The 14,656-nt window shown below is 36.9% G+C and overlaps 2 protein-coding genes across 4 annotated transcripts in view; both read right to left on the bottom strand.

Annotated features, from left to right (window-relative positions):
• The window catches only part of LOC136253936 (death-associated protein kinase 1-like), a 58,898-nt gene extending 46,763 nt beyond the window's left edge, over positions 1-12,135 (bottom strand). Inside the window, exons 1-3 of the mRNA XM_066046594.1 lie at positions 12,091-12,135; positions 6,317-6,421; positions 3,678-3,776 (exon numbers count right to left, since the gene is read on the bottom strand). Of these exons, the coding sequence (XP_065902666.1) occupies positions 3,678-3,776; positions 6,317-6,421; positions 12,091-12,135 (249 nt within the window). The remainder of the gene's footprint in view (positions 1-3,677; positions 3,777-6,316; positions 6,422-12,090) is intronic.
• A 380-nt stretch (positions 12,136-12,515) lies between these two features.
• Positions 12,516-14,656, bottom strand: part of LOC136252573 (ATPase inhibitor mai-1, mitochondrial-like) — a 158,738-nt gene continuing 156,597 nt past the window's right edge. For all 3 annotated transcript variants that reach the window (XM_066045066.1, XM_066045065.1, XM_066045067.1), the window contains one exon: positions 12,516-12,787. In XM_066045066.1, coding sequence (XP_065901138.1) covers positions 12,602-12,787 — 186 coding nt within the window. In that variant the 3' untranslated portion in view covers positions 12,516-12,601. The remainder of the gene's footprint in view (positions 12,788-14,656) is intronic.

The raw sequence follows: 14,656 nt of genomic DNA, 5'->3' as shown, positions 1-14,656 counted from the left end.
AAATTTTTTAAAGAAATGCCATCTAGAAGCAAATTTATCCTAATTTCAGTTGGGCATAGTTATCCAATATTACAATCAATAATTTGTTCATTAACAGCTGCATTCAATCTAAGCTTATTGGCCAGTTGCTAGATGAATAATGACCACAGTACTGATACTGTAACAGTGGCGTGGCCTAAATTGTACCACATGGACAATAAGGCACCCACAAATATTTTGATGCATACTCTTGCCAAGACTTTTCCGCAATACTCCGTGTTTGAGAGACTGGCAGACTTGTGTTTAGTATAGTTTTTGGTAAGTTTGAGTGTAAGTTTTACTATAAAAGCAGCAGACTTGGCACTCGTAATTGTATGGCTTCTCGTATTGTCAGTCTGCTACATGCTAGTCAAGTTTACTGTAGTTGGCAAAATGTTGGGTGGACCATGGCTTACTTCCCCCCCCCTCCAGAGACGGCCTTGTGTCAACACAATGATGTGTGAGAAGTTTATTTAATCAGTGCATGCATTTCTGCATTTAAGCAATTTGAGGCTATTCTCAGGACATTGAATATTAAACCTTTCTCAGCATCTGGGGGCACAGACCCCCATGTCTGGGATCGCCTACCACTTCAATTTAGAACCCCCCTTTTGAAATTCCTGCGTACAGGCCTGCCTGCACCTGAAGATATATACTAGTGAACATGTAAAAACTCTAACATCTAATTTTACCTTGTACTTGTTTGTTTACTTTTTGTATCATAATTACAGTAGGACTGGTGATCAACTCATACATACCACATCAAAAGAAAGAATGGCTCCATAAAATTTATGTTTGAATGCATACCCCAACTATCAAATACTGAAAAGTGTAGTTGCCCTACACTTCGTTTTTAGCTATGTTCAGCCTGTTACACAGTGTTACAAATGAAGAACATAACAAGCAGTGCCTCTGAAATCAATTTGAAAATACAGACAATTTCCGTTACAAATGTAATAGCTAGTTAGCAGAGGAAAGCCAAAGTGTGCTACCATGAATTGCAAACTTGGCATTATCAGCAAAAAGAAATGGGACACAAAGGAGGACAAAGGTAAGTCCATGATGCATACATTGTACGTACTGTGGTGTGCCAATTAAGGCACCTGTCAGGCTGAAGCGACACTTAACAGTGAAAAAGTGAAACCTTAGCCATCAGTAAAATACACTTGTCTGAAGGCATTAGCCAGGCATTAGCCAGGCAGTTAGCCATGAAATTTCTGTGAAATGTTTTCGATGAATTACGTAACAACTTATCGAAAGTGCTTTTGGCTACTTTGAAGACACTTTTAGGCTTGATTCTACCTAACCAATACTGGCAAGAGGCATCGTGACATTGGTCTCTGGTCAATACTTTGTGTAAGAAAGTTAATACACCATACTATTCTACTGTATGATATAACCAACCCTGGCTGAACATAACCATATTATTCCAGTTCCTGTATAACACACACTTGTCTGTCATGTGACCACACCAGATCCATGACTGAACAACACACTACTATGTGTCTTGACTGAATCAATGAATATGTGTCCCAGCAATCAATTAATGAGGTGCTTATTTCAGGTACGTATGTTCCACCTTTTATGAACAGCACGAGAAGCAACTCTACAATTAGTATACTCACTAAGGAAATAGGTTTATTGTTTTACATAAACTGCAATACATAACTGATTAATTGTAATTTTGGATTTCATAAATTTATCATAACTTTTGTAATTCTTCAATATGTTCCTACGCACTGCTAAGGAAGCGCTTGCTAAACAAACCACATTTAACAACACATTACACACAGAAGTATCTTCCAAACTGTTTTATAGTTTGACTATTGTGTTTTACCCACAAATTCTCTTGACAAAGCCTCAAAGGTGCTCTTCATTTTCGCTTGCATACATAAGGACACGCACCCTTTCAACTCGAAGAAATAAGCTATTCCTGGTAGTCTACAAGGCCTGTACTGCTGTTTTTCAGTTGTTAAATGTCTGTAAAACCTGAAGGGAAGTTCACAAAGTCCGAGTGAAGTAGCTACACCCGTATCACACTGGTGAGTAGAAACCACTTCAGAGTACAATTTACCTGTGTGGAAGCTTATTACACTTAATTTTACTTCTTATGTGCAAGCTGCTTTCATCATTTAACGATTTTGCTCACGTGGGTGCATACGGACAAACATAGGTAGATGGAGATAGGTAGATAAGTACACACACACTTTTATGAAAACAATTGAAATCAGTAAACCATACACATGCCCACAGCTGGCCGAAAGCCAGCTGTGGGTGCACACCTGGTTTAAAAAGCCAAACCTCCATGATCCCTATTATACAGTACCTATCATACTCTATGATAACTGTACTTATTACAGTCAGTGAGAGAATTTAAATCTGTTGTACATACACACCACAACATTTAAATAGAAACTGTGTACAACACACAATCAGTATGTTGTATGGAGTGTTCTGATGAAACAATAATAAAATAAACTGATGGGTCATTATTAAGTATACAATGTACTCTTGCATTATAGCAATGATCATATGCATGAGTGGACAAATTGTGATTCATTAAATGGTTATAACTTCTGAATGAAATAAGTTGTCAACTTCAAATAACTTCATCTTATTCCTTTTAGTGAGATCATTTATTTGATACCAAGTTTGACTAATTTGGTTGACATCATGCAGATGAAATATGGTCAAAAATCACATTTTAATCTTAAAAGACCACAAAAATGTCACTAAAAGGGTTTTTTTCCATAATGGATTACTAAGGACTTTTGGTATGTTATAGAGCATGTTTTCTGTGTTAGAAAATGTTAAGAAAGATTTTGTTACAATTAGTGTGGTTAAGCCATAAAATGACTGGACTATGTGTATTTGTATTTCATTGTTGTTAATTATGACAACTTCATACATGTACACATGTACGTATATTATTGGAATTAAACTCCGTAGTAGTAATGTACCGATACCACTTTTTCACTACAGATCCAATACTGATACATTTCAAGGCAAATTGGCCAATACCGATCCTATACCAATACTTTGCCACATAGGAATTACTCACAAGAAACAGCTAACAGTAGTCAATAAACCAGCTACTAAACACAGTTGCTAATTTCATCTACTGCAGTTTGCTGGTTTTGTGGTCATCAGTCATGAGGATAACAATAGTGTATGATTTCAATGAATCTTATTTCGTGGCTTATTACAGTTTCCACTGTGCTAGTAATTGGCTTCTTTCAAATAATTCATAGCATAGATCAACTCGTGCTCAACTTTGTTGATGTGTGATTGACGCCACCATCTTGAAAAGTAATTAAATGACGTCATTCACAGTATCGGTTGGTATCAGGCATTTACAGCTTTATCAATACAAATCCAATACTGCCAAAATAGGGCTGATACCAATACTAGTACCAATATCGGTGCATCACTACTCCATAGTACAGTGATTAGTAAGTAATAAAAAAATAATTGATGAGCAATTATTATTACTAAGTAACACTTAGTACAAGCTAGGTGGGTGATTTTAAGACATCAAGTTGTTGTTATGGTACAAAAAATATCTAATGACAATTGTCCAACTAACAATAATGCGTAACTGCTTTGTATATATTGCCCACCCTAAATAATGTATAACATGTACATGATACACCACTCACTTTGTCAACTACTTGTGTATCAGCTTGGTTGCCTAACAAGTACTGGAAAACACTGGCCTGTGCTTCCCAGGCAGCTTCATGAAGCAAGGTCTGGTTCCACTATACAATAGTAGACAATACATGTAATAGTAGATACTACTACTTTCTTACCATATTACAGTAAACCTTGTGTAGCTAATATGATTGTCTTATACTAATTTTATGTGGCATTATTAACAGGTCACTAAATGTCATTGTACATACTGTAATGTCACAATTATAAACTATCAAGATGACCAAGACCAGGGGCAGTGGAGTATGCCACCAAAGAGTGAGGAGGGGGAAGGGCAACTTCGGCAATGAACGTTACAACATGGTGTTTGAAGTACACAATACACATGGACACCATTTTGGGGGGGTGGGACATATATTTTAGAAGATGAGATAGTAATTTTACTACTTTCACTACATTGAGTTAGTCACAGTGTTTAAGGTATATCTGTTCTATTAGAGTGGTTGACTGCTCTATTAGAGTACCTTGATATTTTGTTACAACATTGACCAAAAAGTTAACACACCAGTATAGTGTGATGGTAGTCTCAATGAAATATATTGAGCAGATTTCACAAAAATTATCTGATAACTTACTACTGTTGTTTAACACCTACGGCACGTTAAATACATTGGAAACTTCACCTTCATTCCTGTCAAAGCCACTGGTAAACAGCTCTCAACTGGCAATAGTACATCAAACTGTTCACATAAACGTCTTGTGTTTGCTTCCCAACTGGTGACTACTTTTCCTTTCCATTAGCAACTTTTGGTGACCGTTTTTTGATTAGTCACGTATTCTCTTTCATGTGTTAACATGATTTGTGTTCTAAATGAAGCACTAGCTACCTTAAAAGTTTGTTGTAAGTTTCTATGTGCTTTTTGATTGCCCACTACAACACGCCACAGAACATGGTGTAGAGAACACTTGAACTACATCTCATTGTAAACCACCCTACAAAGTGCTAGAGTACCTAACACCTGTATGTAATAATGATTCTAATCCTACTGCCAGCATAATTTTTCTACTTAGCTAAACCTTGTTACACAAAAAGTTCTATTTTCATACTGGGGTATACACACTAGGGCCCAAACAAACTTGGATTGTCAGGGTTCGAACATTCATCAACTAAAGATCACGAATCTTTCGAACTTTTACATGGAACTGGTTCCTGTTTACAAATTATACATCACAGCATATTAACCTCATAGACACAGCATATTAACCTCATAGAGGCATGGCCTGTGACCACCACTAAACCATCAACACTTAACTTAATTAAATGTCAAATACCATACGTCTACCTTCCCCCACATCATTATGGAACACAGCAAGATGGATACCATATATAGCCTAAATATTTCGAGGGGCAAATTTCTCGAGGTTGAGCAATGTTGCTAAAAATAAAAATTTCGCGGATTTACAAATACTCCCAAAATGTATTAGACTAAATGGAGGTCTAAATATTTCAAGGGTAAAATTTTCGCTGACAACACACAAACCGTGAAATCAGCAAACCCCCCCCCTTGAAATGTTTAGGCTATGAGGTAGCTTAACTGTGTATCACTATCTAATTAGTAGCTATAGCTGCTCAACCCACATTCGAATGTTCATTCACTTGAACGAACCTTCGAATTCACTTAAGTTCACTTGGACCCTAATACACACTACCATTACAATGAGAACTTACAACAAAACACATAACAGCAGTGCAGGCATAAGCAGGCCATTTAAGTTCACGTTAGTTTGTCTGTGTGTTTGTCCCATATATGTTGTATATTCCTTTTGTAGTACAGGTTTGTTAGATGTATGTACTATGTTTGAACTGTTTGGTCAGCACATCAAGTGTAGTATAGCAACTGAAAGTGTATAAACTACATGGTAGGGTAGGCACTACTGATAACTTTTTATGATGTCCAATTATTCCACCAACTAGTAGTTATGTTACTTTTCACTAACTCCAACTGATCTTAGTGAAATATGTAGTTATCCACCAGCTGGGTATTCCACAGAAATATCACTTGTAATTTTTAGTGTTGTACCGATATGAGATTTGGCTGATATTCCGATAATCGATATTGGACAATATTTTCAAGCCAATAAACGTAGCCGATCCGATATGGTACCAATTTAGTTCATTTATAGTGGCAGTAGTGCTACAATAGCTGACATTATATTTTAGCAGTAATACAACATTGTAATACAACTCAAGGTGTTTATTAACATTGTTTAAAGCACACAAGCTTGCATTTCATATATTTGTATCTGCTACTTTTTCCATCATGCAACCGATCCGATACTGATAAACAAAAATACAGCCAATATATGGTTTTTCTGATAACCGATCCGATTATTGGTGCAATACTAGTAGTTTTACTCATAACATGATGTTTCATTGTATAATTTTGGTATCCAGACAAGTTAAAAAATTGTAATGGGTCAACTGAAAGTAATTGTGGTAGGGAATTATAAATGAGTAATGAAATGTGTTTGGTAATTGGTGAATTATGATAACCATAATTTGAAATAAACACACAACATAACTAGCTATAACTTTTATACACAGGTATAGTTAACACATTATCATCATACACATTCATCTACTCACATCGCTAGCATCCCGAATATTGTTGATCCCATACTTCTTTATGACCCTGCTGACAGTATTCAGGTTCCCATCCCTCACCGCATCAAACACCTCATTCACTTCATCCTGCAATACCAGATATGATACAAAGGACACCAATACTAGTTGTATTGTTAGTACTCTACTAGTACTAGTCTATATGTGTCTGACCTACAAAAGTCATAAAAGGTCACTACCATTATTAGGAAACACCATGGATATATAAATGAATAGCTAATGCTGAGAAAACTCTAGAAATCCTTAGAGGAAGAGATGGTCGAGATGGTAGGGATGGAGTACCAGGTCCCAGGGGACTGATTGGACCAGATTGTGGTAAGTTTTGTTTGTATTTTCAGATGAGCTGTCTCTTATAATTTCACATCTTTTGTTTGCTACAGGTCTTTTAGCTACCGAGTGCTGAGACAATACCTTATATTGTTCATTTTTTTTTGTTTAAATGTTATCTACATCTTTTTTGTGTGTATATTGGTTGTTTGGAAAGTACCTATATCAAATTTTATATATGCATTGATTTTCATTTTCAAACCAGAAGTGGTTTTCGTTACCATGTTTGTGACTTGAGAAACAGCACGTGTATTGACCGGTAGAGTGTGAGATGCCTAAGTTGATTCAAGACCTGCCATGGAAACTTCGTTTCAAGTTAGCGCTTCTGTTGGACTGCCAGGAACCACCAAATCACAACTGGAAGGCATCGATTGATGAACTCGAAAATTTAGAGATAATAAGTGAACGCTGTGGAGCGCCAGGGACAGATCCCAGGAAAGAGTCCCACGGAGGTTCTTTTAAACACATTAGAACATAGAAATTACACGTTAGATGATCTTTATCGTGGTCTTCACAAAATGGAGCATAGACAAGCCATGGAGATCATCAGTAAATACGCTACGCATGTGCTTTTAATTAGGTATCCGCGTGAAAATTACGCACAAATTTTAATAACACTTTCTGTGATATGCCACTATCATATCATCAAAACGATTATTCCCTTCCACCTACAAACTAAGGCCAGGAAAAAGTGATCTACAATTCATTGTAACTGCCCACACGGTATTTCTGGAATTTTCATTATTCATTGTCAGAATACTTGTACCAAATATATTGAGATATTCTAATAAAATAGTCAAGTACTCTAGCACAACATTATATTTTCACATTTACATATACCATAAAAGGTGTGATCTTCAAAGTAAGCCAGAGAAATGATAGCAATGATGTTAATGTTAATCAAACTATAGTAACTGTTATCATCATTGAACTGATTGTAATTATAATTATCAACATAATAACAATCAATCATTCCTTTGTCATCACTTTTGATTTTGTAACTTTTAATGCTAGAAAAGGCCACACCATTTTTGTCACAGCTTGGCTGTTTTGACATGGATAACACTTCTTTTTGTATTTGCTAGTCTAAAAGCCACTTGTAGACCAGCTTTTGGGCTTTTTTTCACGTGTCTATATTTCACTTTGAGCATAAATATTATACACAGTCAGGTGTGTAATTGGATTATTCATGTGTCATAGATGTGAGGTTGAGTGTCTGATAACTGCTAGTAATATAGTGATAGTATTGCTATGGTGATATAATAGTTACTATCAATCATGAATAGTGATAGTTGTACTATTGTTCAGCTCTATATTAGAGTACACTGTTCTATTGGAGTATTAAAGTAAAAGAATAGATACTGGCTATACTGAATATTTACTTTTCTAACACTCCATTGATAAAAATTGTTATATATTACAGTTGTAATATTTGCACGCTCTACTGGGCTTTCACAGTTACCTCAACGTTAACTTCTGTTATCCACATTAGTGGACTAAGCACAGATATGCATAATTTATCATGGTAGTACAATAGCATATACTATCATAATCACAACTGTTACTCACTATCACAATAATTGATAGATCACAACTACCACTCAGCTCTACTCTAATACAGCTATCATAGAACCTTCCAAAAATAGAATTCTCAGGGATCCTCTATTGTTTTTAGCATTTTCATAAGATAGGGAGAGGGGATAAATTGCATGTTAGTCTTAGTAGCACCATACAAAGCATAATAATTTATCAGTATTGTTCAGTTAGAATGTTAGAGGTGGTGGAAGCTAAGTCATAGCTGAAGTCTGAATGATTGTTATGGGAGATAGTTACTGTATGGTAGACAAGTACAGGTATAGTGTACACAAGGTTCCAAATATTCAGTGTCTACATTGTGACCCAGTGAAGACAACCAACACTGATTATTCATATTCAGTATAGAATCAACATTGTATGTACATTCTTGGGTAGGAGGGAGGGGGTAAGTGAAAGAGTACTCTCTGTACATTTCAGAAAACGTTCAAAATTATTGATGATCCATGATGATGCCTTAGTCTAAAACTTTCAGTATTATAAGCTAAATACATAGATAACTGACACACAAAAAAGTTTTTAACATGGAATTGAACCAGGGGATTCTTTATATAAATTTCCCATGTCACTAATCACTGTGTCACTGTAATGTAAACAACCACACTTCATTTACAGCAACATACCTCCATAGGACTCATGTTTAAGGATCACATGTTCTCTATGTTATGGTGTACACACCCCTACTGGTGTGCTGTTATGAGTAACTGTTTTGTTATTGTTTTGATCACATGTTCTCTTGTTACTGTATATACACTTGTCTATCACACACCACTGCGTGTCTTAATATGCATAAATGCTTGTAACAAAACAATGACAAATACTCTATAGTACATCACACTAAATATTTTCTGTATCATAGGTTATATCTTAGTGAATGTGTGAGACAAGAGTAAGTTACAAGCTAGCAAAAAATATCAATGCTGTGGTGTATTTGTCATGCAATTTGTGCCCCCCCCTAGTCTTTCTTCAACTGTATAATCACAAAAAGTTCCATTTTCTTACATGAGTGCATGCTATTGACCTTTGCCTCAAAAAATGGTACCTAACAAGGAGATTTGATTTGATTGATTTTTGATTTAACCTCACAGTAATCAGCATAGCCTTTCTTTCTTACCAGAACATTACACACATACAGCGTTACACATAAAAGTAGAATGACAAGCGGACAAGGTGATACATACAAAAACAACTATATTATACAAATAAAAATATAATTAACACAACAAGAAGTCAAAAACAGTGGCCGGAAGGTTTGATGATCATCAGGTAATCTGTTCCACCATAGTGCAGCAGCATGTCAAAAAAGTTTTTGATGGAAATTAAATGACATAATACTGGTGGAAAAAACCTTAATGAGCATCTAGTATTATAGTCGTGGTTGTTTTCCAAACGAAAATGAGGGATCGAGCAATTTATTTTGTCCAACATAGATTTAGCTCATGGCACACAGTGACAGACAGGCACTCACTGTCGAGGGGTCACCAACTGCTTCGAAATCTCGTACACCTCCAGTAAAATCCTGCCTGAAATACGAAATCTTATGTTGTTATCGTGATTTTGATTCTATACTCGTTCTGGTACCGTAGCTTACAATCAACTGCTCCTGCACAAAAGTAAGAATGAAATCCGATTTTCCGCTCCGCTTCGGATTTGTATAATCAAGTTGTGGAAGCCGCACAAAACCAGGAGCTGTGGGAAAAAAAGCCGTACAAACCAGGAGAGAATGAAATCCGATGTTCCGCTCCGTTTCGGATTTATATTATTAAGCGAGTTGTGGAAGCCAAACAAAACCAGGAGTTGTGGGAAAGAAGCCACATAAACCAGGAGAGAATCCATGCAAAATGTCCAAAAGTATATCGATAAAATCCGATGTTACGCTCCGCCTCGGATTTGTATCAAGCAAGTTGTGGAAGCCAAACAAAACCAGGAGCTTGAGAAAGAAGCCATACAAAACCAGGAGAGAATCGAATTGAGAATGAATTCCGATGTTCCTCTCCGTTTCAGATTTGCATTAAGCGAGTTGTGGAAGCCAAACAAAACCAGGAGTTGTGGGAAAGAAGCCACATAAACCAGGAGAGAATCCATGCAAAATGTCCAAAAGTATATCGATAAAATCCGATGTTACGCTCCGCCTCGGATCTGTATCAAGCAAGTTGTGGAAGCCAAACAAAACCAGGAGCTGTGAGAAAGAAGCCATACAAAACCAGGAGAGAATCGAATTAAGAATGAAATCCGATGTTCCGCTCCGTTTCGGATTTGTATTATACGAGCTGTGGAAGCCAAACAAAACCAGGAGCTGTGGGAAAGAAGCCATACAAAACCAGGAGAGAATCGAATTAAGAATGAAATCCGATGTTCCTCTCCGTTTCAGATTTGCATTAAGCGAGTTGTGGAAGCCAAACAAAACCAGGAGTTGTGGGAAAGATGCCGATTTATATTAAGCGAGTTGTGGAAGCCAAACAAAACCAGGAGCTGTGGGAAAGAAGCCAAACAAAACCTGGGGAATTCATGCAAACTGCTCCTGCACAAAAGTAAGAATGGATTTACTTAGCAAACTGCAAACTTAGCAACATAAACTTAGCAAAACTTCATAAACTTAGCAACACAACCAACTATACAAAAGCAACTTAAGCATACACTGAGATGCTCCTGGTTTTGTGGGGTTTCACACCAGATAGAGCTTTGACAGTTGCTCCTGGTTTTGAGGGGTTTCGCACGGGATTTCCCCTGAATGATTGGCCTTTTCCTGGTTTATAGGGCTTCAGCTGCGAGTTGCTCCTGGTTTTGTAAGGTTTCATTTAATAGTTATGCCAAAGCTTTATTCCTGGTTTTATATGGCTTCACAATTCCTCTCAATTTCGTGAGGCTTTGCTCTTACATGCCTGCTGAACTTCTGTTTCTTTCTCTCACTACTTTTTGGTGATTTCAGAACTTACCACTCTACACCAACCTGTAATTTAAAATCAGATTTTGCAGCTCTCGTTCGATTTTGCGAAATCTTTTGAAACCCGTGAAATCTTGAGAAATTTGTTCAAGATTTTGAAATCCGTACCCCTTTTTCGTGAGTTGGTGACCCCTCGCTCACTGTAGGTAGACGGTTAAAATCTAAGTCAAAGATCAATTACAAGGCCACCAAATTCATGCCAAATCAACCATCAAGGGTAAAAGTTTCCAATTAACCCACAATCAAAAAGTATTATTACTAAGTCACCGATCAAAGGCTCTTAATTAGTTACAGGTCAAAGTGAAATTTCGACCAGTCAAAACTTCATGGTCGCTACAGCACATACCTACATGATACTCCTTGCTTAAAATGACACTACTAATTAATGACAAAAACATAACATCTATAATACCATCTCAGAACTTCAACATTCTCCTGGAGCATCACCTTACTGATACTACGAAGTCTATGATACGGGCTTGTTGTGTGACCTGCACTGCACCCCCCTCAACTCTTTAGTCTAAAAAATTCTGTCATAAGTATATTAGGCCAGCAAGCTGAGTTACATTAAAACAACACAATCTTAAAGGGAAACGGGACAAATATACCTCCTACTAGGACAGGAAAAAAGCCGTGATGATATTAATCCCGCCACAGAAGCCACCTAAGTGGGGAATGCTGGAATGTTTCACACTGTGAATCAAAAGAACTGAGGAAGACTCGATCCATAGAAGAGAGATTAAATTATCGATTTACGTAAAAGATACCCGGCACTTCAATTTATGTCGAGATTTATGTCAAAAGACAATGCAAGGATTACACAAAAAGCAAAGCCTGCAAATATGTAAACAATCGACACTATTAAAATGCTTACTTCAGTCAAACCACGTCGGAACAACGAAAGGAGTCGGGACGCCATGTTCTCACTGTAAGGGCTATGGGCTATGCTGTAAAAACCATTTAGTCTCGTGCCCAGACCGCTTTTTTTCTTGCGTGGGGGTGGGGACATTTTCTCCGCCCCACACGCAAAAGCGTTGAACACTTAGACGTAATTCTGCCTACACCTTTAGCTTTGGGGCGTTTATATAAGCTTTAGTAACAGTACAACAGGTGAAAAAGACTCAAAGGAGCCTGTAAAGCCTGATCTGTACAAAAAGAATTAACAAATTTGCAAACACATAGCAAAAACCGAGGCAAAACTTATATACTAAATAATTGCTAAGCCCCACGGGTTCACGTCAAGGTTCACCAGACCACCTAACTGTATTATTTCAACAACACTATAATCTATGGCAGAGGTCATAGCAAGAGCACTAGCATTTGTATATTCAACCAAACACATGTACTAATATGTGTGGACAACAAATGATATATAGTAACAGGAGTCAGTCATCATCCAGCAAGTCTTTCTTCTCCGATAGTTTCTTCTCATGACGTCGTTTCTTCTCCCTGTGCCATTGAAGTTGTTCCTCCAGTTCTTCTATGGCTTCATCATGGGTCTTTATTTCTTCCTCATGATGATGTTTTGCCTCCTCCAAATGTTTCTTGAGTTCATCAAGTTGTTGTTGTTGCTGTAGACAATAAACATGTCAGTGTTAAGGTAAAGTAACTGGTCAAATCACACAAACATTTTATTTGCTGCATTACAGATGTTAGCTCCCAATCACACCTTATGGCTATGAAACACTTGTAGTACCAACATAGCTGTCTACAGGAGTGTAGTCAGCTATCACCATCAACCATGGACAACTGAGTCTAATTCTAGGGTCAAAATCAATGCAACTACTATTCAAGAGAGGCTACTATTCAAGGGCAGTACTGTAGCAAATAAAATCTGTTATAGGAAGAGCATTTACTACACACTTCAGCTACTACATTTCATACAGTACTGTACGTTAGGGATAGTGTTGGGCAAGTTACTTTTAAAGTAACTAGTTGCATATTATATATTACTTGCAACTGAACTACCGTATGACAACAAATATTGGCGAAGCTAATATTTGGCGATTTGCTATAAAATTGCAATTGGCGAAATTTTAATTTGGCGAAATGCTCTCACTGAAAAATTGGCGAATGGCGTAAGTACGATGCTGTACTGGCTCGCTTTGACGCCGTATTGTACTGCTCCAATTTCTTTCGTAGTCGCACCCACTTGCAGGATTATTTGCTGTCTGTAGGCATAGTCGCCCATTTATCAATGGCTGCACACGAATTCATGTCTGCTGCTGTCTGCAACCTTACGTGGGACCACACCCACTAATCGAGTATGATTTTTAGTCTAGTCAGTAAGCCACACCCATTTGCATGCGTGGAAACACGCTAATTTACCAGTTTCAGCAGTATCCACGAAGGTTTGTAAAAAGACCTACTTCAACAACTGCTTGGCCCAAGGTTTATTTGTATCTGTTTAATGTGTTTGTTTATAAAAAAAATCATCAACGAGTTTAAAAAATATATATATATTGACGAAATTTAAATTTGGCGGATTAGTGACGAATCGCCAATTCGCCAAATTTAGTTCACCGCCAAATTTAATTGACATACGGTATTTAGTTACAGTTAAATATTACCCATAAAATAAAGTAACTATAATAATAACACATAATTACTTTGTGTCCACAGCCTTAAGCACATGACATGATTGCGTTGTTGGACAATGTGCAAATCTGTAAGATGCTGGTGAATAAGCTTCATTCGGTAGGCTTCATTACTTTGTTGTGGCTAGGTGTTACTCAGTGGATTACTAACAAGATTAGTAACTTTGTTACTTGTAGTAATGATTCGTTACAGTAACTATATTACTTAGGTAACGCATTACATTTGTAAGTAAAGTAACTTGAGTTATATTACCTGTTTTTATAGCGTATTTCGTTAGTTAACACAAAAGTAATAATATTAGTAACGCATTACATAAGTAATGCATTACTCCCAACACTGGTTAGGGATCACCTGAAACACTACAAATTTAGTGGAATTTTCTACTGCCTGAGTGACTGACTAACTTAATGCTTTCAGACAAACACAATAATGTTACAAAAACAAGCATAAGGAATTTTAAGTTCGATTAGGGATCATAGAAAAAAGTAGGAAAACAAGGGAGGTCACAGATACACTAGTGGACATTTAATCCCTACTTCAGTCATGGGCATAGACTGAAGTAGGGAATAAAATAATGTCCATCTACAGGTGTAGGTGATTTCCCTTGTTTCCCTACTTTTTTTCTATGAACTCTTAAATTCCTATTTATGCTTTGCACCAAAGAATAGCAGATAAAACATCATGAAAGGTATAACCTCTGGACATACAATGTAGAAAAACTATTGCATTTTTCCATACTGAAAATACTACTACAGAATAGTATACACTTCTCCTTCCCAATAGGGGCGGCGGAACCGGGTAGGCAAATGTGGCAAATGTGGCAAATGCCTACCCAACTTTTA

This window comes from Dysidea avara, chromosome 4, assembly GCF_963678975.1.
Source record: "Dysidea avara chromosome 4, odDysAvar1.4, whole genome shotgun sequence".
Classification (NCBI taxonomy): Eukaryota; Metazoa; Porifera; class Demospongiae; order Dictyoceratida; family Dysideidae; genus Dysidea; species Dysidea avara.
This window is presented reverse-complemented; position numbering and strand designations above follow the sequence as displayed.